Source organism: Gossypium raimondii, chromosome 10 (genome assembly GCF_025698545.1).
Source record: "Gossypium raimondii isolate GPD5lz chromosome 10, ASM2569854v1, whole genome shotgun sequence".
NCBI classification, from domain to species: Eukaryota; Viridiplantae; Streptophyta; class Magnoliopsida; order Malvales; family Malvaceae; genus Gossypium; species Gossypium raimondii.
In genome coordinates, this window is record NC_068574.1 from 8506942 (window position 1) to 8533459 (window position 26518).

The 26518-nt window shown below is 37.3% G+C and overlaps 3 protein-coding genes across 3 annotated transcripts; all 3 read right to left on the reverse strand.

Annotated features, from left to right (window-relative positions):
* Positions 1–4094: 4094 nt before the first annotated feature.
* LOC128033876 (uncharacterized) lies at positions 4095–5327 on the reverse strand. The gene is made up of 3 exons (XM_052622363.1): positions 4606–5327; positions 4307–4538; positions 4095–4217 (listed from the first exon to the last, which is right to left on the reverse strand). Exons 1-3 carry the CDS (start codon positions 5325–5327, stop codon positions 4095–4097), a joined length of 1077 nt encoding a protein of 358 aa, XP_052478323.1.
* A 905-nt stretch (positions 5328–6232) lies between these two features.
* On the reverse strand, positions 6233–6958 carry LOC128033877 (secreted RxLR effector protein 161-like). Its single transcript, XM_052622364.1, has one exon. The coding sequence runs from the start codon at positions 6956–6958 to the stop codon at positions 6233–6235; it is 726 nt and encodes a 241-aa protein (XP_052478324.1).
* A 7190-nt stretch (positions 6959–14148) lies between these two features.
* On the reverse strand, positions 14149–25578 carry LOC105776195 (pre-mRNA-processing-splicing factor 8A). The gene is made up of 23 exons (XM_012598728.2): positions 25151–25578; positions 23965–24181; positions 23451–23841; positions 21757–23034; positions 21584–21669; positions 21014–21511; positions 20616–20920; positions 20082–20536; positions 19863–19989; positions 19174–19415; positions 18960–19083; positions 18683–18872; positions 18493–18600; positions 18057–18310; positions 17325–17941; positions 17124–17230; positions 16710–16964; positions 16155–16628; positions 15893–16054; positions 15571–15768; positions 15194–15472; positions 14822–15064; positions 14149–14733 (listed from the first exon to the last, which is right to left on the reverse strand). The coding sequence occupies exons 1-23, from the start codon at positions 25411–25413 to the stop codon at positions 14542–14544; spliced, it is 7065 nt and encodes a 2354-aa protein (XP_012454182.1). The 5' UTR covers positions 25414–25578; the 3' UTR covers positions 14149–14541.
* Positions 25579–26518: the final 940 nt, after the last annotated feature.

The following is a 26518-nucleotide window of genomic DNA, read 5'->3' on the forward strand; positions in this document are numbered from 1 at the left end:
TTTATGTGGATAACCCCTTTAAAGCAAAGGGTAAAAACCACGGAACTTGAAAGTATGCCAAAATTTTCACAATAATCAGAGTCTTGCTACAAGATCATAACCAAGCCATCATAAAGAGTATACAACTCAAACAAGACTATTAACAAATAATCTAAAGTAAACTTAAGAGAAAAGTTGAGAATATCAAAAAAAGAGGCGGACTTTAAAAGTCCAAAACCCGAAGCTACAGTATCCCAAACGAAAATTGGACCATACACATTAAATATCTTCGAGTCTACTTGCTACTGTAAAAAATTCATTTCCAACGGACACCGAATGGACCTCCAATCAAGGAAAATAAGAAAGCTAGTTTGTGTAAAAACAAGCTGCCAAAACTAACACTTTTTCTCTTTTCTTACTTTCAACTTGCGACACACACACTTTCACCATAATAAAATAAAGGTTGTTGCTGCCCATTTTGTATTGTAGAGCACAAGGGGCTTGAAGGCTCACACATAATGGGACCACCCACAGCCCTCCCACTATGTAGGGATGTTCTCTATATCGACGATCAAGCAACAACCTTCAAACTTCCCTCTTGGTAAAGCCTTTGTCAATATTCCACACCATTATCAACTATGTGAATTTTCTCAATCTCTAACAATTTATCCTCGAGAACTTCTCATAACCAATGATATCTCACATCGATATGTTTAGACAATCGTGAAAAGTCAATTCTTACCAAGATGAGTAGTGGTTTGGCTGTCACAAAACAAGACATATCTGTTAACTCGTAAAAGACACAAGATGAGAAAAAGTGTTATACCTATGTTATTCATTATATAGGTTGAAATATAACAGAAAATACACAAAATATGCATAACAAAAACTGAGTGAATAAAGCAACTAATCTCCTAAGGAATAGAACAACCACCACCTGCATAATCCAAGAATATCACAGACTTTATTTTAACGGCTAGATATTTTGTTGGAGCAAAGAGACAATAACAGGCTGTTTTGTATCTTTGTTTGAATAGCAAGCCTCGAGCCTTGGTGAAGAAACAAACTCAGAAGCAAAAACAGAAAATGAAATTAGTGTTTAATAATGAAAAGAGAGAAGAAGAATGAATGAAAAATGAGTGATGTTTTCATTAACACACAACAAGGCATTAAGCCATTACATATTTCATCAACAAGTAAAACAAACAAGTAATCACCTAATCAACTACCTAACTCCACTAATTTGCATTGAAACTTTCAAGATTAGCTTGTACAACTTGCATTGTCGACTTTTCACCAATCAATATCAAAACATTTACCTACCTAGTTCAACATGAACTAGATTACAAAACAATCAAAATGGAACCAAAACAGCAAGTGGATTGGCGACTTCAAACTTCAGATTGTTGCACACAATGGCACCACCGCTGTCGCTATTTCTTCGAGCATGACCACCTTTGCATGTCGTGCATGGCCACCTTTGCATGGGAACTAAACTTAACACTCCTCCTTAGTTTCCATGCTAGTAACACCTAATTCCTTTTGAATTTAACAAATTTAGACACATTGAGTGCCTTTGTGAAGATATCGACAATTTGCACTTCGAATCGCAATGAATCATTTCGATTTCATGAGCTTGTTCCATCTCCTTATAACATGCAACTTAATATTGAAGTGCTTGGTTCTACCATGAAAATGGGATTTTTGCAATTGCAGCAGCAGATTTGTTGTCACAATAAATCTCTGTTGCCTCTTTTGGTTATGGTTTAAATCACCAAGATTTTTCTAAGCCATATGGCTTGATTCACATGCAGCTAAAGAAGAACATATTCAACCTTTTGTTGATTGTGCCACGACTTTGTTTCTTAGAACTCCAAAAAACATGCCCGAGCCAAGACTAAATGCATATCCGGATGTGCTCCTCATGTCATCACTCGATCCAGCCCAGTCACTATCAACATAGCCTATCAGCTTCATGTTTTCAGCCCTTTTGAACAATACACCATGATCAATGGTGCCTTTGATGTATCTTAGCACTCTTTTAGTCGCTTGAAAGTGCGATCATTGCGACAATTCATGTATCTCGATAGCACACTAACAGCAAACATGATATCGGGTCTTGTTGCAGTCAAATACAACAGACTACCAATGAGACTCTTGTACATAGTCTCGCAAATTGGTTCACCACTCCCTTGCCTCGAAAGCTTCACTCCAACAGCCATTGGTGTGCTTGTTGGCTTGCAGTTCTTCATAGAGAACTTATCCAGGATCTTCATAGTAAAAGAACTCTGACTTAGAAAGATTCCCTTTTCTGTTTGCTTCACTTCCATTCCAAGGAAGTAGTTCATTCTGCCTAAATCAGACATTTCAAACATTTCCATCATTTTTCTTTTGAAATCTTCGAGCATTCTTCTATCTCCTCCAGTTACCAATAAATCATCAACATAGAGTGACAGGATAAGCTGAGTTTCAGCTTGGTTCTTCTTCACATACAGTGTTGGTTCACTGGGACTTCTCTCAAATTCCAAACTGAGCAGGTAAGAGTCAATTCGAGCATACCAGGCTCGAGGAGCCTGTTTCAGACCATATAAAGCCTTTTTTAGTCTGTACACCATGTGTTCTTTGCCAGTGATCACAAATCCTTGAGGTCGCTTCGATGTAGATCTCTTCTTCCAGAAACCATTGAGAAATGCGACTTAACATCAAGTCGATGAATGGTCCATCGATGTTGAGCAGCCAAGGCAACTATCATTCTAACTGTGTCAAGCCTGGCTACTGGTGCAAATGTTTCCAGGTAGTCCAGACCATACCTTTGGCTAAATCCTTTGACAACAAGCCTGGCTTTTAGCTTGTTCAGACTGCCATCTGCATTCTGTTTTACTCGATAGACCCATTTTACTCCAATGGTCTTCTTTCCAGCAGGTTTATCAACTAGCTCCCATGTCTGGTTCTTCTTAATCATGTTGATTTCATTGACCATAGCTAGTTTCCAGCCTTCATCTGTCTCAGCCTCTTCAAAACTGCTAGGTTCTGCTATTGCAACCTGTGCCCTTTCATAAATATCATCTAGGGGCCTTGTGCCTCTCACAGGCACATCATCAACATCCATTTCAGGTCCTAGCTGCTCAAGTTCACTTGATTAGGCACTAGGTCTTCAAGCGCTTCGCTCATTTTTCTCCCAATTCCAAAGAGCTTTTTCATCAAAGATGACATCTCGCTCACTGGACTTTGCTTGTCAAGGGATCCGAACCTCGTAGCCCTTCTTGACCGAAGCCAGTAGCCTACTAGAACACTGGTTGAGCCCTTTTAGAGAGCTTGTCTCTCTTTCTTTGCCTGTATTTGTGCATAACACAGCAACCAAACACCTTCAGATGTGCCAAAGAAGGCTTGAATCGAACCAAGCCTCGAAGGTGTCTCGGATGCAAGAGCTTTGGTAGGAAGCCTGCTCAGAGGTAAACAAAGAAGTGTTATCGCCTCACCCACATGGTTTTGGGCGCTTTTCAAACAGAGACATCCGCCATATCCATCGAGCTTCTATTCTTTCTTTCGGCTACCCCATTCTCATTGAGGTGTGTAGACATTTGTAAGTCGATGTTTGATACCAAGATCATTGCAAATGGCTTGAAACCGACTCAAGTGTACTCAGTGCCATTATCCATCTCTTATCGATTTCACTTGCAACTTGCTTTCTTTCTCAAGTAGCTTTTAAACTTCACAAACACTTGAGCTACCTCGGACTTGTGTTTTAAGAAGAAAATCCAGCAAAACCTTGTAAAATCATCAATGAAGAGGATGAAATACATTTTTGCTTGAGTGATTCAGTCCTCATCGGGCCACATACATCAGAGTGCACCAGCTGCAGTCTTTCAGTAGCTCTCCAAGCTGAATTTGTAGGAAATGGCAGTCTTGCCTGTTTCCCAATCTGGCAAACTTCACATACATCCTCATGCTCCACTGAGCTGGTGAAGTTCTCTGCCAAACCCTCTTTGGCCATTCGAGCCATTGATCTGAAGTTGGCATGTCCAAGCCTTTGATGCCAAAGCTTGAGTCATCAACAGAGGTCATGTATCTTTGAGTTTGAGTCATTTGCCCAATGAACCTCAAAGCATTTATCATCATTGTGGATCGTCATAAGGCTTGATCCACTTGGATCGAGAATGTGGCATTGTTTGTCCTTGAACACAATGAATAACCTTTCTCGGCGGTTGAGCTATCTTTGAGAAGGTTTCTATCAATCTCTGGCACCAACAGACATTTGGAATGATCTTGTTGCCTGTGGGAGTACATATCAGCACTTCTCCTCTTCCTTCAGTCCTTATAAACTGACCATTTCCAACCTTGACCTTGGTTTTATAACTTCTGTCCAAGGTTTTAAACAAGGAGGCATCTGGTGACATGTGGTTAGTGCAACCACCGCCCAAAGAACCAAACCTTTCGAGCATTTCTTCTGAACAGCTAAGCAGGAAACAGCAAAGACCTGTTCTTCTTGGTCACTACTGTCCTCAGCTACTCGAGCTTCAACCTTTGACTGCTGAAATTGATTCTGCCTTGGCTTACTCCTGTTTTTACAGACCCTTTCAACATGGCCCTTCTTCTTGCAGTGTTGGCATCTTGATCCGCCTAAACCAGCATCTGTCTTCTGGATGACCTGGCCTCTTGCAATGTCTGCAGGGCTGGTCATTACTCCTTGCAGTATCAGTCTTAGGCCTGTTTTTCCAAGGCCTTTTGCCTCTTGGAGCTTTGAGGCTCGAGGCTTCTCTGGCCTTGGCATTGAATGCACCTTCCTGGTGATCTTCAGCTCTGCTAGCTCTCCTTTGTTCCTGAGCATAGAAAGTGTTGATTAGCTCAGTCAAAGAGATGGTAGCAAGGTCTCTTGAGTCCTCTAAGGAGGATATCTTGGCCTCATATCTCTCAGGCAAAGTGGAGAGGACCTTTTCCACAATTCTTGCCTCATCAAAGTGCTCACCAAGGAGCCTTATACTGTTAACCACTGCTATGATTCTGTCTGCATACTGCTTCACTGTTTCTTCTTCCTTCATCTTTAGATTCTCGAAATCCCTTCTCAAATTTAATAGCTGCTGTTGCCTTGTTCTCTCAGTGCCTTGAAACTCCTCCTTAAGCTTATCCCAGGCCTGTTTTGGAGTCTCACAGGCCATAATTCTGGTGAAGATGACATCTGATACACAGTTCTGGATGCAGGACATGGCTTTATGCCTTTTGGTCCTCTCATCAGCATGCTGCCTTATCTGAGCTACTGTGGGATTAGCCCTCAGTGGTGCTGGCTCAGCATCTGTGTTAACAACTTCCCAGATCAAAGGCCCGCAGTAAGTCTTCATCTTGATCACCATATGTGGAAGCCATCTCCATTGAAGACTGGTGGGTCATTGGTGAAAAACTTGAGGAAGACATTCACTTTCTTAGTTTAATACAACAGTCCACTAAGAATGAAGCTCGATACCAATTGTTGGAGCAAAGAGACAATAACAGTCGTTTTGTATCTTTGTTTGAATAGCAAGCCTCGAGCCTTGGTGAAGAAACAAACTCGAAGCAAAAGCAGAAAATGAAATTAAGCGAATAATGTAAAAGAGAGAAGAAGAATGAATGAAAAATGAGTGATGTTTTCATTAACACACAACAAGGCATTAAGCCATTACATATTTCACCAACAAGTAAAACAAACAAGTAATCACCTAATCAACTACCTAACTCCACTAATTTGCATTGAAACTTTCAAGATTAGCTTGTACAACTTGCATTCTTGACTTTTCACCAATCAATATCAAAACATTTACCTACCTAGTTCAACATGAACTAGATTACAAAACAATCAAAATGGAACCAAAACAGCAAGTGGATTGGCGACTTCAAACTTCATTCTTGTCGCACACAATGGCACCATCTTGCTTTCGCTATTTCTTCGAGCATGACCACCTTTGCATGTCGTGCATGGCCACCTTTGCATGGGAACTAAACTTAACATATTTATTTTAGCACCCTCCCTTAAACTAATGTTAACAACATAAGTTTAACATAACTTGTTTCCAAAGCACCCTCCCTTGAACATAATCTTTCATGCTGTAAACTCCTAATGATCTTTTGAGCTTCTGAAATGCATCAAGTTTGAGGGGCTTTGTGAACAAATCAACAATTTGTTCCTTGCTTCTGTAGTAAATAAGATCAATAATTTTCCCCTTGGTGAGATTGCGTAAGAAATGAAACCGAATATCAATATGTTTGCTTCTACCATATAAAACTAAATTTTGGACAACTTGATTGTTGAATTGTTGTCACAATAAATTGGAGCAGAACCTTCTTGACTGAAATGAAGCTCTTTAATAACATTTCTCAACCAAATTTCTTGGGAAGCACACGATGTTGCGACTACAAATTCCGCTTCAGTAGTTGAAATAGTGACTATAGGCTGCTTTCTTGAAGACCATGAAATAGCTCTAGACCCCATATTAAACACATACCTAGATGTGCTTTTCCTATCATCTTGATCCCTCGCATAATCACTATCCATAAATCCAATCAAATCTGATTTTTCTCCTTTCTTGTAAAATATCCCATAATTTGTGGTTCTTTGCAAGTATCTCAGAATTCGTTTTGCTGACGTAAGGTGCATCTTTGTTGGATTTTCCATGAATCTACTGATGAGACTTACGATAAGCATGATGTCTAGGCTTGTTGTAGTTAAGTGCATTAAACTTCCAACGATTTTCTTGTAAAGAGTGTTGTTAATTTTTTTTCCATCTGGGTCTTTAACAAGCTTTAAACTCGTCTCAGATAGAGTACAAACTGGATTGCAATCTTGCATTCGAAACCTGGTTAAAATGTCTTGCACATATCTCTTTTGAGAGATAAAAATGCCTGCATCAAATTGAACAACTTCTATTCCCAAAAAATAATGCATCAAACCAAGGTCAGACATATCAAATTCCGACATCATCGAATTCTTAAACTGCTCAATCATCTCCATATCTTCACCAGTATAAATTAAGTCGTCCACATATAAGCAAACTATGAGCATTTTTCCATCAACTTCAAATCGCACAAACGGTGTATGTTTATAAGGACATTTTGGAAATCCTTTTCTCAAAAAATAAGCTTCAATACGACTATACCATGCTCGTGGGGCTTATTTTAGATCGTAAAGAGCCTTTTTTAATTTATACACCTTATGCTCATTGCCTACTTTAATGTAACCCAAAGGTTGATCAACAAATACCTGTTATTCCAATTCTCTATGTAAAAAAGCTGATTTGACGTCTAACTGAAAGATCGACCATGATTTTTGAACTGCCAACGCAACCACAAGCCTGATAGAATCCTACCTTGCAATCGGAGCGAAAACCTCTTTGTAATCAATTCCAAACTCTTGTTTGTATCCCTTTGCAACCAGTCGCTCCTTCCGTCTGTCAACTTCGCCTTTCTCATTCAATTTTGTTTTATACACCCACTTTACGCCAATGGTTTTCTATCCTTTAGGAAGTTCAGTTAGCTCCCACGTCTTGTTTCTTTCTATGGATGCAATTTCATTTTCCATAGATTTTCCCATTTTGAATGTTGGACAGCTTCATCAAAGGTTAAAAGATCGCAATCTGAAAATAAAGCTAAATTTACAAGTGGGTCATCATCAGATTGGTTAGTCCCAATTATCTCATAGTCAACCATCCATACAAGTCTTCTTTTAACCTATTGTGGATGTTGATTTGTGGTTGTAGCCGAATCACTCGCTGACTCATCTTGAGTCACATACTCCTGCTCTGTATTTTTGACTGGTTGCTCTTCACCATCTTCAAGATCTGCTGGTATAATTTGCTTAATACCTTTTTCATTCTATTCCCAAAAATTGTCTTCATCGAAAATCACGTCACGACTTAAGACAATCTTCTTAGTGTGAGGATTGTACAGCTTGTAAGCTTTCGAATTATCACTCACACTAAGAAAAATACATTTTTCACCTTTGTCATGAAGCTTCTTCCTCTGTACATCTGGAACTTGAGTATAAGCTATGCATTCGAAAATTTTGAAGTGATCAACTGCTGGTTGGCGACCATCCCATGCCTCCTCCGGTGTCATGTTCTGAACAGCTAGTGTTGGACTTCTATTCAAGATGTAAAGACTCCAATTAACAACTTTAAGCTAAAAACTCTGTGGCACCCAGCTCGTCGCCAAAAGGCTTCTTACCATGTTCATGATTGTGCGGTTCTTTCTCTCACATACCCCCATTTTGTTGTGGAGTACAGGCTGCAGTCAGCTGTTGTTTAATTCCATGTGTGTTACAAAAATCTGTAAATTCATGTGAGTTATACTCTCCACCACGATCCGTGCGTAACACCTGAACTGGACATCCTGCTTCTTTCTCAACAATCGCCTTAAAAGCTTTGAAAGTTGTTAAGGCTTCAAATTTTTCTTGTAAAAAATAAGCCCATGTTTTGTGACTCAAATCATTAAAAACAGTGATTATATACCGTTTACCTCCATTGGAAGTAGGATTGATTGGTCTGTAGAGGTTAGAGTGCACAATCTCCAACAGCTCTTTTGCTCTGTGTTTTTCCTTTCGGAAATGGATCTCTAAGTTGCTTGCTGACAATACATCTTTCACATATCTCCGTTGGAGTAAAGAATATCAGAAGGCCAACCACCATTTTCTTCTGATGTAGTGTCTTTAATCCATTGAAATTCAGATGACTATAGCGAAAGTGCCACAACCAAGCATTATCATTGAGCCTTGTTGAGAAACAAGTTTGGGAAACATTATCCAAATAGAGAGGGAATGTTCTGTTTGCTGTCATTTTAGTTTGAGCAATCAAGCCTAACTTGTCATCAAGAATGAGACAAATACCATTTTTTTGCTGTAATCTCATAGCCCTTCTCTTGTAATTTGCCAATGCTTAACAAGTTGGTCTTCAAATCTGGAACAAAAAGAACATTAAAGATTATTTGAAAATTATTCCTTTTTTTTTTCTTATTATCACCCAACCTTTTCCCATAACAGAAATTTTGGTGTTGTTGCCAAACTTCACGTTATCTTTATATGGTTCATCCAAATTTGAAAAAATTTCGTTGTCACCACACATATGGTTGTTGCAACCGGTGTCCAGGTACCATAATTGCTTGTTCGTGTCTTCTTTGGTGATGCAAACCATCAGCAAAGATATCTCCTCTTCTGTTTCTGCAAAATTTGATTTTTCTCCACAATCCTTTGGCAGGTTAGTTCTGCATTCGTTCTGATAGTGCCTATGCTTATGACAATGATAGCACTCCACCTCGACATGTGAAACTGCAATCAACCTGAGATTGTTGATGTTGTGAGCCTCTCCCTTCATTGTTCTCTCTAGACCTGTCTCGTCCTCGACCTCCTTTTTTATGAAAATTAGATGAGACCAGCAATGCTTGCTCCTCTTTGTCTTGTTGAATTATTTTCAGCTCATGAACCAGTAAAAAGGCTTGCAGTTCGTCAAGTGATAGATCTATATACTTTGATTCTTCAATTGAACAGACCACGTAGTTGAATTTTGGTGCCATTGAGCGAAGAATCTTCTAAAAAACAATCACATCCTCCATCTTCTCACCATGAATCCGCATCATGTTGACAATCGACATTGTTCTTGAGAAAAAATCAGAAATGGAGTCTCCTGATTTCACTTGCAATGTTTCAAATTCGAATCATAGAGCTTGTAGCTGCTACCTCTTGGTCCTGTTTGAACCTTCATATTTCTTGTTTATGGAATCTCATATTTGTTTGGAAGTGTCTTTGCAAAGAATAGTTTCCAAGATTGTGCGATCAATTTCTTGGAAAAGATAATTATTTGACTTTAGATCTTTCAAATTTATCCCTTCGAACTCTGTCTTCTGCGCATCTGTCATCGTACCAGCTGCTGGTCCTGTGATTCCTTCAGAGACGACCTGCCAATACTCCTTAGACCGAAGAAAATTTTCCATAGTGACCATCAAAGTGAGGAATTGCTGGTTGAATAAAAGTTTTAGATGCCATTGTTACAGAGTATTAGTTTTGCTGCTGCAAAATTAACTAATACACACTCCTTTTTTTTGTAACTCGCTCTTAACTTTTTCTCTCTAATAAGTTGCTGCTCTTTTAACCTAGCTCGGATACCAGTGTTAACTCGTAAAAATACAAGATGAGAAAAAGAGTTACACCTATGTTATTGATAACTAATGAAGTCATTATATAGGCTGAAATATAACATAAAAGACACAAAATAGGCATAACAAAAACTGAGTAAATAAAGCAACTAATCTCCTAAGGAATAGGACAACCACTATCTACATAATCCAAGAATATCGCAGACTTTGTTTTGACAGTTAGATATTTATTTCATGAGCAAAGTTGAGGTCTTGCACAAACTTCATCAAAAGCTACTTCTTGAACGCTTCAGCAGCTGCAATAAACTTCTTCATCACAATATTTACTTTGGATCAAATCATTTTCTGCTATGCAACACCTCGGACTATGATAAAGAACCTTGAGACCTTCTGACCTCTTTATTTAACACACCACTCTTAGCAATTTTAAAGGTCATAATATCCTTCGGAGTAGCATTAATGAGTAAAACTCAAAAAGTTTCCCAATAGTTTAATAAAGTAGCAAGCAGCCAAAGCCCCGTAATCTCATCATCAAATTTAATTCCCATACCAAGTAGTTGAGTTAATAAACATTGAAACTCATTCAAGTGATCAGCTATAGAAGTCTCTTCCTTGTAATTCAATATAATCATTCTCTTAAGCATGAACAACTTGTTATTGTCAAACTTCGAAGCATACAAGTTTTCAAGCTTGTTCCATAATGTGTCCGCACGTGTCTCTTGATCAATGTGATTATAAGCTTTCTCTTTAACAAATTTCCGAATAAAACCACATACATACTGATGCTCGATTTCTCACTCCTCATCGGTTTTTTACTCAAGTTTTTGAGTAGCAAAAACAAGAAGATTCAAAGCCTTCACAAATAGAAGATCTTTCATTTTGTTCTACCAAAGTTAATAATTTGTGTCATTCAACATAATCATCTCACTACTGCTAATTTCCATGATTACGAAATATGAGAACTAAACTTTGATACCAATTTGTTAGGATGAAGTCGAACCCAACAAAACAACATGAAAGCACAATCGATGTAATTTCACTCCCAATAAATCAATTTAGTAATTATGGCAAACCTAATTACACAATATATCAACAATCGGTGCAAATCAATCGTAATATCGTAAAGAAAAATAATAAACCGAGACATAATTTTTACGTGGAGAACCTCTTTAAAGCAAAGGGTAAAAACCACAGGACTTGAAAGTCCACCAAAATTTTCACTATAATCAAAGTCTCGCTACAAGATCACAACCAAGCCTCCATAAAGAAAGATTTTACAATTCAAACAAGGCTATTAACAAATAATTTGAAGCAAAATTTAAGAGAAAAGTTGAGAATATCACCAAAAAGATGTTAACTTTGAAAGCTGAAAACTCGAAGCTATAATGCCCTAAACGAAAATATGAATGTACAAATTAAAGTTCTTCGAGTCTACTAACTACCGTAAAAAATTAGCTCCAACGGACACCGAATTAACATCTGATCAAGGAAAATACAAAAGTTGATCCATGTAAAAATAAATTTCCAAAACTCACACTTTTTCTCTTTTCTTTCTTTCAACTTGTGCACACAATTTCACCATGATAATTTTAAAAAAAAAGGGTTGTTGCTGCCCTTTTTGTATTGTAGGGCACAAGGGGCTTGTGGGTTTCCACATAGTAGGACCACCCACGGCTCAACACAAATCTGTTTGTGATTACAATCCACATGAGGAAGGTCCTCTCATAATTCATGCACCATTCTCATTTTCAAATGGGAATCCTCAATTTGTATTCGTGGGGGCAATTGCATTCAATTCGATCAATATCGAAAACACCACTAGTGAACCGATTGAGTTGTGGACTAAAATTTACATGACGATGCCTAAGGATTCTTTCGCTCTTTCTTTGATGAAACCCTCGTCGGCGAATTCTAATGACGATACAAGCCAAGAGTTTGTGGAGCTTTTCGATTTAGAGGGAGAGGGAGAGGGACGGTGGGGGAAGGATTTTTTTTATATTTAATATAAAATTTAAATTTATTATTATGTTTTTAAAAATTTTATGTATTTTTATATATTTTAAAATTTTATATATTATTATATCTTGTCAGCAATCATTTTTTTATTTTTATATATTTTAAATTTATTATTATATTTTTGAATTTTTTATTTTTATATATTTCTTTAATTTTTCGGATTAAGATCAAATTGAGATCATTTTTAAATTTTGAGCGTTAATTTTTTAAAATTATTACTAAATCGATATAATATGTAAAAGTTGAGGACTAAATTTGTTATTATACATATTTTTCAACTACCACATCACCTTCCCGTTAGTGCAAGTAACAAAATGGACAAAAAAAACTACCTCAATTAGTTAGATAACTTTTTTTTAATTATAATTGGATGACAAAAAAAATCCATAATTGAGTAATAAAAATACTGGTAATTGAATGACATGACATGTGATACAATTTACCTATATATATACATTTGGTACATGAGATAATAAATACCAAATCATTATTTTAAGTCTACCCAATTTAATAAAAAATTGAGAGTAGAGCCAGAAAGTAAGAAATAATTGATATTAAAAAACAAGAATAGTATTTGTTGGTATTTTGAGATTGGGCTGTGTGACGGTGGAAGATCATATAAAAGTATTGATGGGTGAAAGCAAGCACTGGCTCTTCTGGACCTTGTTGGTTAGGCTGTGTTTTCGCACTACAACCTTATCAAGGTTCGAAGGTCGGTAAGGAAATGAAATTGAAAGGAAATTATTCAAATGAAATTAAGGTATTTTAAAATACCTTTTTCCTTAAATAAAAAAATCTTTGAAAATTCAATTTCGAATTTTTAAATCTATGTATTTAAACTCTTTTTTCTAATATACGTGGATTTTTGAATCTCAGTTGTCATATGTGGGTTTTAATCCAGTCAGTTTAGCTTGTTGGGCTTAGCCTAGAGTGTATTGGTTCCTATCCCACTTGTGTTGTAATAATTTAATACTACATTATGATTCCTTGGACAGTCCACATTGTATTTTGATTGTACTTGTAACACTTTCAAAAAAAATTCATTTGAAAATAAAATTTTGAATTTTGATTGGAACAATAAAAATTTGAAATTAATTTATTTTGTTAAGATTTGAATTTGAAAATTTAAAGTATAGAAGATTTAAAAGATTAAAGTTAAAATAAGAATTTTACTCCAATATTCAATTTGAATTTATAAAAGACTTAAAGTTGTTCCGAACTTATTCGGGTTATAATTAATTAGTTGGAGTCAAATTAATTATTAAAATGACTTAGAAAATATATATTGAAATGAGTTAATAAATAGCAAAGCATTATTTTCAGCCCACCTAATTTAAAAATTCCGTAACAATTTTCTTAACGTCGCAATTAAAAGAAAAGGTTGCTTTGCAAGAGTTGGTTTATAAATTCGAAAAATATAACTTATACTGTTTACTAAGTATATTGATATTAAAATTAATTGCAATTAAGGAACAACAATAGTGTTGTTGACAGTTTGCATGTAAAAGTTTTAAACGGGTGGAATGAAGCACTGGACCTTGTTGGTTCCAACGCTAGCTGGGAAACCAAACTAATTATAACTTGAAATAAGGTATTTTAAGATACACTTCAATATAAGATTGAAATTTTAGTTTAAAATGTTTGAACTCAATAATTTTATTGCAATTAAAGATCCGCACTTTAATTTAAGTTGTGGGAAAATCATATTCACCGGATCTCAAATTTAAGATGCTCATATCGATATAGTAACAGTAGAAATCAGTATCAGTTAGTCTAAATTTTGTTTTTACCAACCAATATTTTGATGTTTCAACTGTTTTATATTTTATTAACTTAACCATTTTATCTTATAATTATATTTAAAATATAATTGAAACTAGTTAATAGTTTTGAAATATATGTGTATATAAATATACTTCTATGCATATATGCATCAGTTTATTAACAAACCAAAATCTAAACTACAAATCCATATTCAAAAATATGCATAAACTTTTTGGTCCAGGTGTACTGGTAACAAAACAAAAACGACATACCTACCAATACCAAAGTGAATTTTTGAATATTCAAAAATCCAGTTATAAAAATATAATTAAACATATTCGAATAAAATAAACTAAACCAAATAAGTCTGTTACTATTGAAACCTAACCTGAGCAGAGCTTCTTGGGCACATATTGTGTTTACCCCAACATTTGAGGTGTTAGAACATTGAAGAACATATTCAAATCCTAGTTCTTACTCATATTTACAACTCCAAAAAGCATTCTTACAATTGGGATTTAGTACATGCAACTATTCAACAAACAAGCTTTAAGCCTCCTCCATCCATGTTGCGGGTTCAGCACTAAAACGAGTATGCAATGCAAATATTCTTTTTCCTTCATTTCATACATAGTAGGATTTGGAGTCTTTGGTAAAAACAGATTTAGGGATTTAAGTAAAAGTGTCCTCCCGATCTCCTTCCGCAGTATCACCTTCTTCCAAGTTGCTGAACTCCAGGAAATGTGTCGGCCTATGCTCCTCATTGTAGTACTCTTTCGGTGTCCCCAGCTTCACCCCGTATTTCATGCTCACTGTATGCTTCACTCCCATGAAATTGTAATTCCACGGACCATTGTCAGGTATCTATCAAACCAAAATTCAACACAATTCAGAACAATAACATTAAGGTTAGTAGTTCAACAACACTAGCCAATGGGATGGATGCTCTTACCATATAAAATCCAAGGAACCGATCACTTAGGAGCATCTGCACCTTCTCATAATGCGTTGGGAGGTAACCATGAGGGTTGCTTCCTGTATCTTTGTTAACCCGTCCCCACTCATAACCACTTGGGGTAAGCTTGTAGGCTGTTAATGAGCAAGAACCGGGAGTGAAACTGCATGTCAAGATTATGCACTTCTCTCCATCCCACTGTTTGTTGTTCTCTAATATCCGAGAATGGGATGTCACATCCTGTGTTTACATATGCACGATAAGAGAACAATTATTAGTTTTATAGCATTTGATTTCCAATGATAAACTACAACACTGAAATATTCTATTAAATTTGAACATCAATAAATAAATAAACTCAACACAAACCTGTGGCGATAATTGAGGAAGCTCATTTGGCTGTGTGTGGAGCCATCCCAAAGGCTCCAGATCATTCAAGAAATCATGTTCAGGAAGAGCTGATGGAAGATTGACTTGCTGATGAGTACCCCATTGCGGTGGCATGGCAATGCATCGGATTTCCTTAACCTGGGGATTATCAGGAGGGCTTATTCCATACAAGTATCCAGCAATTTGAGTCCTGAGATCTGCTATACAGATGAACTTCTTTAAAATGTTCTTTGGCATGATATATGTGAACCCAGTTTCCTGCATATCAGCAGATATATAAGCCTCTAGATCAACTGATACTCTCAAAAAAGTCCTATTTTTCTGGATAAATAATCTCACATAAGCGAGATTTGTACCTTTATGTCCTCTGAGTTCACATATATATGATTGACTCGAAGGTAAAGATTAGTAGCTGATATTGCTCTAACACGCCAATCTGTCTTGGACCCAAATGCTGCTTGTTCATAGGGACTTGTGGTGGTGACAATGAGCTCATCACCATGCACGTTTGTAGTCCTAGTTGTCACAGCTGTTAGCTGGCTTGCCTCCTTCGCCTGAAAGTGACAGTTCAAAACGTAATAGCTCCTAGTTAGTAAAAGAGTTCTCATTTTATTAAAAATAAAATAATAAACCAAATTAAATCAGCAATGTATATAGTAGGACAAACAGAAACATAACCTGTTTCTCAATCTCTGCTATCTGCTGCCTCTGTTGAGAGGGTGGAGTAATCTCAGCTCCAAGGATGATGTCACGAATCTCAGACTGTGTCAGGGCTGATGTATTCACATTGTTCTTTTTGGCATAGTCGGAAAGTATCAGATCTCTTAAAGCAACTTCGACCTGCACCAAGACATCATTCTTAAATGTACTGCATTGCAATGAAGGATGCACGATTCTACAACATATTGGAAAATGTTTTATGAATAAAAATAACAAGTACCTTCATCCATTGATCATCAGTTAGAGAAGGCCAAATATGGTGTGGCTCAGTAACGATTGTCTTATCAGGTTTCAGTAACATCTTAGCCTTCTCATTGTTCACGTGAAGCGCACGAAGGATCAGAATGAGTCGGGAGAATGCAGTGTATGATGAGATACTCTTCAACCAGTCATCATAGATGTTGAACAAAACCATTTGTGGCTCTGTAGCTTTCAGAATTAGATCACCAAATTTCTCAATTTTCAAGCAAGCCTGGAATGGGAGTTGCAGCTCACTTCCCTTGATAACTATGTTAGGGAAATCCAGTAAGTGAACCTCCAAAGGATCAAGCATTCCCTTTCGAGTAACAATGATCTGCTTTGGTTGTTCTTCAACAGGCAAAGACCGCACAAGAGCAGCAACTTCTTCAGCAGTTTTCCATTTGGCAAGCTGACCAAGACGCTTTTGACCTGCCCAGACACTGGTGTGAATGACCTGCAAGAGGGAAATGTCATCCAGTTGAGATCTTCACAATGGACGAATTAGCTTAGAAAAGAAACTATTGAAGAAACAAACCTTTAGGAACAACTGTCCAGTCCGTGGATTGAAAATAAAGATGGCACCATTAATGGGTTTTGTCGTGAGATTCCCTTCAAATGTCTTATGTATTGTCACACGATACACATTGGTGTCATCAACAAACCAAATGATCTGGTTGCTGAAGATCTCCCCATAGTTCTGGGATGACAGATACGGCTCAGTAGGCTCAGAAGAATATAACTGCAAACCTTTCCTTATCCTCTCCCTTAAGACATATAAAGCTGGATTTGACTGTATAACGATTTAAAAGAAAAAAGAAAGAAAAATTAGTTCAACCCTTTAGATTTATACCCATGCTAGCATTTAACAATAATTGTAGTGTCCAACATCTAAACTATAAATTATATCAAGTATGAATCAACTTGTATTAAATCAGTAAAACTACATTACCTTCATGATCTTATTCATTGCCTGAGCGAGCAGTGGCTTTGAACCAGGGAACCAATTACCAAATGCAGAATGCAAGTTGTAAGCCAGATCAAGGCCAATCATTACCCCTACATAAACATGATAGATATGATTATATTAGGCCAGAGAAAACAAAGACATATAAAAGAGTAGGAAGACAAGGGTAAAGGAGGTAAAATTTACCAGTGGGAGATGGATAAATAGACATGTTATCTGTTGTATAGTCCATAAATTTGGCTCGAGTGTAACGCTCAATATCATGCGAGTCATAATCACCCCACCGGAGCTGTACATCTATCCAATATTTATTGCTTGCTTTTTGATCAAACATGTCCTTGGACTCTGCCACAAGACTAGGCTTTGACATAGGCCACCTATGAGCTGCAAAGAGAAGAATATCTGCACAAGAGCTGTTCATCTTGTAACTCTTCCTTGGATGGATTGTCTCCTTCTGAACAGTTTCAATTTCTAAAGCATCCAACTCCTGATCTAAGACTTGGCAAAGATCCATAACCACACTCTCATGAATTTTTTGCCACAGATGGGCACGGAAAATCTGAATCAAAGATATTTTCAAGGTTGGAATCTTCCCATGCATGAAAATTCCAGTTAGATCTAGTTGCACTTGAAAACCCACGTAAACATTAGCCCGATTGATTGTAGGTGACCACCAAAGAGTAAACCTACGGTTAGGAATCTGGTTAAGACCAGATCTCTGAGCATTAGTGAGCTTCTTATACTTCATTGACTCCTCGAATCCAGAAGCCTTTTCCCAAAACAGACCCTCCCAAGTTGGAAAGCTGTAATTTTAGGAATAAGACAAACATAAAATAAGATACACCAATCCATGTCATTGCCAAGCACAGAAATTAAGTAAGTGATCTATGAACTATATAACTAAAAACAAGTACTTACTATGTTCCTTTAAACAAGGTATGTTCTAGAATTCCCTCAACACCTCCAAGAGCTTGGATAACATCAGTTCGATAGTTGTTCAAGTTCCACAATTTGCCATCATGCCTTTGGTGAGTCCACCAGAATGGGTTCTGCTTCAAAACTTGGTACTGCTTAAAGTCTGTACGTACTCTCCATCCTTTGTCATATGCTAATGTGTGCCTGTCCTTCTGAAACAAGGTATTTATACGTGGTATTCCCCTATCCCATGAATCCTATTGATAAATCCAAGAGAATGTCATCAGAACACAATTTCGTATGACGCAAAAATCACGTGGAATAAATAAACTATTAGAGCAATAGCATGAAAAAAATGTAAATAACAGGAGCAAAATGCCAAACGTAAATAGCATTACAATAAATGCATTGACTAAAGAAAATGAAAAGAGAAACTCACTTCCAAATCCTCAAGGGTTAGGCGCCTATTTTGTGCCTGTGCTTCCTGCCTCTTCAGAGCATACTCAGCCCAAACACGCTGTGAGTCTATGAACTCACTCTCCCATGGCTGTTAAAAGGCAGCAAGATGATCAAACAAACAACCAAGACCTGAGTAAGGAAAACACCTAAAAGAGTGCAATTGATTTTACCTGTATGTACCGATAAAGATTAGGAATCAGTTGGTCCTCTTCATGACTCATTCCACTCCTAAAGTGAGTTACGCCAACATCAGTCTGCTGACTGTACCGGAGATCACTCTGCGGAATCAATATGTGACCCATGGATAACATGCCAAGTCCTCCAATCTCTTTAGGAGTGTAAAAAATTACAGGAGGGAATCTGAGGCATCACAGTTTGTTAAGAAAATTATCATGATCACAAAAATGAGAAAGAAAGAAACGAGAAGTAGGTTAAAAAAAATCATACCGACTAGGCATTTTTGAATTCAGTCCAATCTTGATACGGGTTTGAATTTTATTTTCACATTTAACGAGTAGATCTAGAAGCTCTTGTGTATGCACAGTTGCTTCACGGAAGTAAGTCATAAGACCTATTCAACAGAAAACGAAAAAGAGGAATAAATTCAATAATATCATAGATCAAACAGTAAAAACCAGAATGAATATGGTCAAACAAATACCTATTAAGGCAGTATTCCATTTGTTGACTATCTTTGTAAATGTTGTTGACCCAGAAGACATGAGAATCTGCCTAACACGATTCTCAAACACCTTCATGTGCTCATCATCAACCCGTAAGAAAGCAACTGCAGTTCGCTCCTTTGTCTGTTCATTCTGCAGATTCCAAACCCCATCTCTTGTATTGCTAAACGCTTCTTGAGTCATTCTTATTTTTGGAAGTATCCGAACTTCAAAACCACACCTAGAGATCAGAAATGAATATACTGTATCAGTCAAACTGTTTACGGAAGGAATATTCATGACCGAAATGGAAAGCCAAAGTCTACACAAGGTAAATTAGTGAGACAGAAAAAAGATACAACTACTCAGAAGCCTTTCATATAAACTGTGGAAAATAAAGTTCAACAAATACATAGCTATTATACCTATATAACAAAGTTATATGAAAAAGTCATGATCAAATTTAACAAAATACATTCTACCACTAGGGCAAGAACGGACCATGATCAAAACCAGCATGTCAACAGACATCTATCATCCATCTTAAAGCTCCAGATGAACAATACACATCATGAATTCCTCATAATGATTGGTCAAATTAACACCCCTCAAGCATACTAAATATAATGAAAATTTCAGAAATTCTTTAAATTTCAGAAGAAGAAAGAGAGCTACTAAGAAAACATACATGCTAAAAAGAAGGTTTGGATTATCCTTGCTGTAGACAGAAACAAAGCTGTTCTCCCATTCCAAAGTAGTGATGCTTCTAGGCAGACGATTCTTCATGTCCCAAAAGACACTTCTCCCAAGATTAACTAAAATCAAGAAGAACAAAAATTAGAACTGAAATCCCATCTCCAAAAGCAGTTTTGTCCTAAAAGGTTCGAATCATTAAGGTTTCACATACCATCATGTTTCATAAGCCTCATTCTCGCATCTCTTGGCCAGCATTTCTTGTTGTTATATCCAACCATGTTTTCATTGTTCGGATCAGGGTGCTCAGTAAGATATCGCTGGATAAGGTCCCGTGCTTCTTCATGAGTAAATCTGAACAATATGTGCACCCTATCAATGTACCTAGAGTACAGACGAATTGGATGCCGGGTTTCAACTTTTGTATCCCAGTAAGTGATGAACTCATTCGGCATCTGGGGTGGACCAGCAATCTCACTAGCACGAGTCAATCCAAGAAGCAAGAGATCCAGAACAAGTCCATAATACTGGACAACGAAAGAAGCAAACTGAAGACCACGTATAAGACCATACGAATTTGTGTGGCTCATATCTTTGTAAGACAGCACCACATTATTCTTTGCAGTAACATAATCTGCAATGTTGTGATCAAGAACCAATCGTAGAAGCCTGCGAAATACAAAAAAATATTATAGACATCCAACATAGCCTATACTGAGATGAGCAAAATATTTCCATGAAAACATACCTGTTTAACATTGTCAGGTCAATCTTGTCAAAGAACTTCTCAAATTTTGTTTGAAGCATTACCACACACTGCCCCTCACTCGTGTCCCATATCCCTTGCAAATTATTTATACCTTGACACCATTTGTAAACCAAAAGTGGAGGTGGCTCTGAATCTGCAGGCTTAATCCAATTAGGAAACAGATGGCGCTTGTCTCCTTCATACCATAGGTATTGGTCAAGATAAGCATCTGTAATCTTCTCAAGGGGCTCAATTTCATAGACTGGAATCAAATAGCTGTACAAGTCCATGAACTCTATACCAACCTGAAAAAGAATATATAAATTTAAGTTCAAATTTAGATATAAAATATGAAGTTCAAAGCAAAAAAAGAAAGCCACTTTCAGTCACCAACTCACTTCTTTGAAGGCACGCTGGGTAAGCAAATGGCGCTTGATCCTTGATAAGGCCTCGTGAGGATTATCATAAGCTTGTTCAATTAGACCCAATTCTTCTCTTTGGAGTTGATTTAATCTTACAGCTACACTGTAAGATTCCTTCAACCTCTCCAGGGCAAGGATAAGTAACTTCGTATCGTGCTTGTAAGACAAGGGAGGAAATGGAATGGGTGAGAATTTTCTGGACTCCAACCAATGCACAGTTGTAGTATAGATCGCAACCGCCTCTTCTGGAGTGACATATGGCCCATCTTTCAAATAATTGTGCTGTCGTTCTTGCTCAGCTTTCAGCCAGAGTCGTGTCAATCTGCCTAAGTTTTTCCTGCAAACTGTTTTATCAACAGTTGCACCCCTTCTGATACGCTCACGATTGTAATGAGCAACATTTGTCCACCAATCAGCTTTTGATTTGACATATCTAAGAATCATATTCTCAATGGGAACTGGCAAACCCGGAACCTAAAGAATAGAACAGTGAGACAACTAGCACATGTCAAAAACTACAGAAAACATATTAAGTCAGGATTTTACCTTCCATGGGATGTTTGCCTTCCAACAGCGCCATGCCTCACTTAGATGCTGCAATATTGTTCTAGCTTTATTTTGCTTAATGCCCTCTGTAGTTTAATTAGAAACATGATAGAATAAGAAACTGACGACGACAAAATAAATATTGTAACAAACAGGAACAGTTGAAAATTCACCTGGCATGGCATCAAGAACATCATGCATGACAGCAGCTCGAAGTTCCAGATCAAAGTGGCTCTCAACACGTTGCTTGGTAACAGTCTTGGCTACTCCTTTTGAATGACGCCCTTCAAATTGTCGTGCAAGCAGATTTCCTAACCACCTTTCTAGAAGAGGGACAATGCCACGGAGGAAAAACAGCCATACCCTCCACATTGGTGCCCAAAATCCACATCCAGGTCCCTTCCCTACAGGCCCAGTATTGAAGCGGTAGTAAATCAAATGCTTCAAGTCTTTGCACATCCTAATCTGTCTCATGAGCCGGTACTTGTATCGATACATCCCAGTCAACTGGCCGACATGGGAAAATGTATACTGCAGACCATCGGCCAATTGGAAAGCATCAACATTACCAAGTCGAAACTGGACATTAGCATCAACTACAAGCTTTGTTAAACGCAAGATCTCACGACAAAGATGAAAAGCATTGCCAAAACGTGACTTCTTGCGCTCTTTTGTAGTGAGAGTCTTCACAGGCTTCAAGTTGAAGTTATAATCCAGGTGAAGGTAGTTCAAATTTTTCCTATGTATCAACAGGTTCAACATGTTGTACCCTTGCTTGCAAACTTGAAGACCTGCTTCAACCCAATCAAGCTCTGTCGTCTGGAAAAACTTGGTCGCCTGGAGAGACCGGAACAAGTGCTTCTTCTTTTGAGCCTTAGGTGGTCTATGATGCAACTCATTCAGCACAAAGCATTTCAATAATTTCTGATAACTAACCCGCACTTTAACGGGGTAAGATGGAGGACAATGCTCCTTGTACCACTCTGAGACAAGTGGTATATCTTCAGCACGTCGCATCCGACCAGATCTCATATTAAAAGGACGTGGAGCAAATAAAAGAGAAACCCCAGCAGCAGTGGTGTCAGTGTAAAGCTGTGTGTCATTCAGCAAAGGTTCCACCCCTTCAGGCAAGACAAAATCATCTTCATCATCATCATCATAAATTTTCTTCTCACGCCGTTCCTTGTTTGTGGTAGTTATGGGGTGTATCAAAGGATCATAGTAGAATGCTGGCAAATCAGGGTCTTCTGTTTTAATGTACATGACCATCGGAGTGTGATACACACACAACTTTACTTTCCTGGGCCTATTGTTATAAAGATGAGGAAAAGCAATTCTGTATTCTGTCCTAAGAGGTGACCGGATAATTAGTTTGTTTATGTCATTAAATTCATTCCAGTCCTCATCCCCTTTCTCCATATCACGGTATAGAGGCTCAAACTTAGGACCACCTACAAATATGCACAATTTGTGGAGAATGAGTTCAAGCAGCATAAAGACAAATAGCAAACAGAAATAATCATTTTATCAATCTCAAAGAAGACTGATTTCACAGCCACAACATGGCATAAAGATAGAAATGGGAAATTATTATCTCATTCTATTTATCCATTACAGTATCTTCTACCACCACCAAATCCCACGCGATTAAAAACAAATAATAAAAAGTGATCAAAATGCCAGTAAATGCAAGCAATACAAGAGTTAAGAAGCTTTGAAATACTGCTTCCAATGATTACATTTGCAACATAATTATCGATCAACTTTATTAATCCCACAAGGCAGCATCAACCAACCTTAATTTCAAAACATTCATGACCGTAGGAAAAAAGAAGTTCAGAGTAATACAAAAAGGAAGGAGACTAACCAGGTATGCACATGTTCAATGCTTTAGCTGTGAAGAATGACTCCATGTCAAACAAGTAGAAATAATTACGGTCAATCAAATCAGAAAGCAGCTGTCCAGCAAGCCGGTGCAAAGTAGCCATTATTGGAAGAGATAGATGCCATTTCCTGTAACTTGGACCATTGATAAGCTTTGTTTTGACAAGAGGCTTGTGGTCATAAAACCATGCATGTACGGCAGAATCTTCCTCTTCATCCAGCTCCAACTGAATTGGCTCTAGAGGATCGACATCTAACAAATTATCAGCATAGTCTAACGGAGGTTCCTCATCATCAAATGGTGGAAACCGCATTCTCTTGAAATGTCGACGATCTCTTTTCTCTCTCCGCATCATGATCCACATCGTACCCCACTGTAGAGATGAAGATAACTCAATCAATAACAACAGCAGTATACTACTTCCATGTATAATTGAACTGAGATACAACTCAATTCGGAGTCAGTTTGTTGTATGAGGGGAAGGAAATAAGCATACCTGTGCTAAATAAATTGGTTCAACAACCCATGGTATTTCATTCACAAATGTTATGGCTCCTGTAATATGGTATAAGACCTTCACATCACGAACCTGCTCCCAAGGCATTGGCATATTCTCAAGGAGCTTATAAACTGCATGTGGAATGAATTTAAGGGCCCCTAGATAAACACGTTTATCATGCCGATATTTTTTCGAAGACATGTCTCCATGATCTCTGCCAGAGAGAAAAAAAAGTTAACCATTATTGCATCATGCATATCATGTCAATGGAAGTTCAGAGTACTAGATCCAACAGCAGACAAGTCAGGACCCATCCTAAAAGACTAAGGCAACAAGAAAGAGAAAATAATAATACTATCAGAACATTAAACTATAAATCATCATAAAAAGGGCAAGGGTATATTAACTCAACCAAGAGAGTACCATGCCTTCAATAAAATTCAAAAGAAAAAAATGTTTAAATATTAAAGATTAACTGGTGAAGATAAAACTGATCAAAAATAAAGAAACTTCTTAGCTCAAAAGCCTGCACATCTTGGAAGAATCAGGTATCAAAGGAGAAAATAAATATAGAACACAAGCCATTTTTACAGATACATTTTACAATTTAACTTTCCCTTTACATTCCATTATATAGTGAAGAAGTAACCATGAAGTAAGAACTTCGAACTTCTAAGGGGCAACTTATGAACTGATCCAACCACAAGAACAAGAGAACAACCCCTACGGAATACCAGATCATATTGTACAATAGCAACCTACTCAAGCCATTCCTATGCAAACTCAATAAGCAGTCATCTTTTTGATAATTTCCACAAGTAATCATGTCTTCCTCTCCTTCTCTTAAAATGCCCTATGCAAGCTTCATAATATAAGGTTTTCTCTAGTCTTAACAAAACATAAGACATGAAACCAAAAATCTCTCAAATCATAGCAGAAACACGAACCTAAGCGAAGCTTTCCATGTCCAACAAGAAATATAAATAATAGATAAGACCGAAGAACACTCTATATCCTTCAAAATAGGGGGAAATAAGATGAAATTAAAAAAAAAAAAACAATGAGAGGAAACTATCTTAACCGACCTAACCAGCTTAGCAATTCTTCAAATAGATAAAACCTCAGCTTAACAATCTTTAATCTAGAAAAAATTATGTAAAAAACGAAATAATAAAGCTCTCACCTGATAATCTTCCTGACGTGCTCAGGAGGCATGTCCTCCTTCTGCGTCTCGACAAAACCAAACTTCCTTTTATCTCCATATCGCTTAGAGTTAAGCTGCATCCATTTCCGAGCCTTCTCCTCCAGCTTGGCCTCGGCATCCTGTGGCGTACTCTGCGGAGCCAGCACGGTGTACGAAGGTTGAGCAGCTGGAGGCGGCGGGATGGTGGATCCACCAGTTCCCGGTGGCGCAATCTGAGCGCCGTTGTTGTTGTTGCTCCACATGGCAACTTTGGCCGAGAAGCTTCTACCTCAGCCTAAAGAAAGAAATGAAATGAAATTGGAAATTAGGGTTTTAGAGGGGATTTGAGTTTTTTTTCTCACTTCCTGTTTTCTTATTTCCTGCCTCTCTGCCCTCTAAGCAAAGACAGAGTGTGAGAATTTTCGAGTAAAGATGAAAGAAAATAGGAATCGGTTGGTTTTATAATTTTAGGGATATAAACGAATGGCGGTGTGAGTGTCACGTGATGTATTGTGGGCCATATCTGGCTATGGTAGGCCCATGTTTGTTGCTCCAAATTTCTCTGCTGTCCGAAATGGCCCAATCCGGTGCATATTTGTTTGACATGGAGTCAAAAACCCAATCCATACCAAAATAGACTTACAAGTAAATTAATCCATGAATGGATTTTAAGATAAATTCGATATCATTGTTCATGTCTCTATGCTTAGATTCAATCCAGATTTGATACTAAGACAAATTATTTCTTTCATCAGTTTTATATAGACGAATAGTTATAACATGAGTCATTTGTTTAATCTAACTCTATAGATTATGAACAATTTAGATTGCCTACTAATATAAATTGTTTTCTCATTAGTTTTATAGTGGTTCGGCCCAATTGCTTAACTCCACCAAGGATTTCCTAATTTTCTATAAGAATTAATACCTTTCAAGGAGAAGGTATAACATTTACAACACTATATTTTCCTTAAGGCTTAGATAGAATCTTTCAACCTAACTTTTATGGCTAAATTAGAACCCTTTTTAGTTTTTATAACTCAACTAAAACCCTCCCAATTTACAATTGGTGATATGAAAGAAAGTAAACAAAGAAACCTCTATAAGGCATGTATTTAAAAAAAAATTAAGCTCTCAAAGAAATGAAATGAGAGTGACAAATAATCTAACAATAAGCTCCCAAAGAATATTTACAAAAGAAATAAAAATAATAAAGATTTGAATATTTCTCTCTTGATCTCGATGCTTGGATATCTCTCTTGAGTTTTGAAGTGTTCTTGACGTGTATTTTTATCAAGGAACAAGCTTGTAGATGTTTATGGTCATTGGGGATGAATTCTGGTAATTGGAAACATTAATTGCGAGCTT

What these genes read in the sequence shown, in the direction of transcription:
- LOC105776195 (XM_012598728.2), bottom strand. Translation starts at nt 25,413, where the DNA reads ATGTGGAGCAACAACAACAACGGCGCTCAGATTGCGCCACCGGGAACT. An exon ending in AGGCAAACATCCCATGGAAG is followed by an intron (nt 21,512 to 21,583) that starts GTAAAATCCTGA and finishes TCTATTCTTTAG; the next exon opens with GTTCCGGGTTTGCCAGTTCC. An exon ending in CTGATGATCAATGGATGAAG is followed by an intron (nt 16,055 to 16,154) that starts GTACTTGTTATT and finishes GTCTTGGTGCAG; the next exon opens with GTCGAAGTTGCTTTAAGAGA.
- LOC128033876 (XM_052622363.1), bottom strand. Translation starts at nt 5,327, where the DNA reads ATGGTGATCAAGATGAAGACTTACTGCGGGCCTTTGATCTGGGAAGTT. An exon ending in CATCCAGAAGACAGATGCTG is followed by an intron (nt 4,539 to 4,605) that starts GTTTAGGCGGAT and finishes CTGTAAAAACAG; the next exon opens with GAGTAAGCCAAGGCAGAATC. An exon ending in CAAGGTCAAGGTTGGAAATG is followed by an intron (nt 4,218 to 4,306) that starts GTCAGTTTATAA and finishes TGTTGGTGCCAG; the next exon opens with AGATTGATAGAAACCTTCTC.
- LOC128033877 (XM_052622364.1), bottom strand. Translation starts at nt 6,958, where the DNA reads ATGGAGATGATTGAGCAGTTTAAGAATTCGATGATGTCGGAATTTGAT.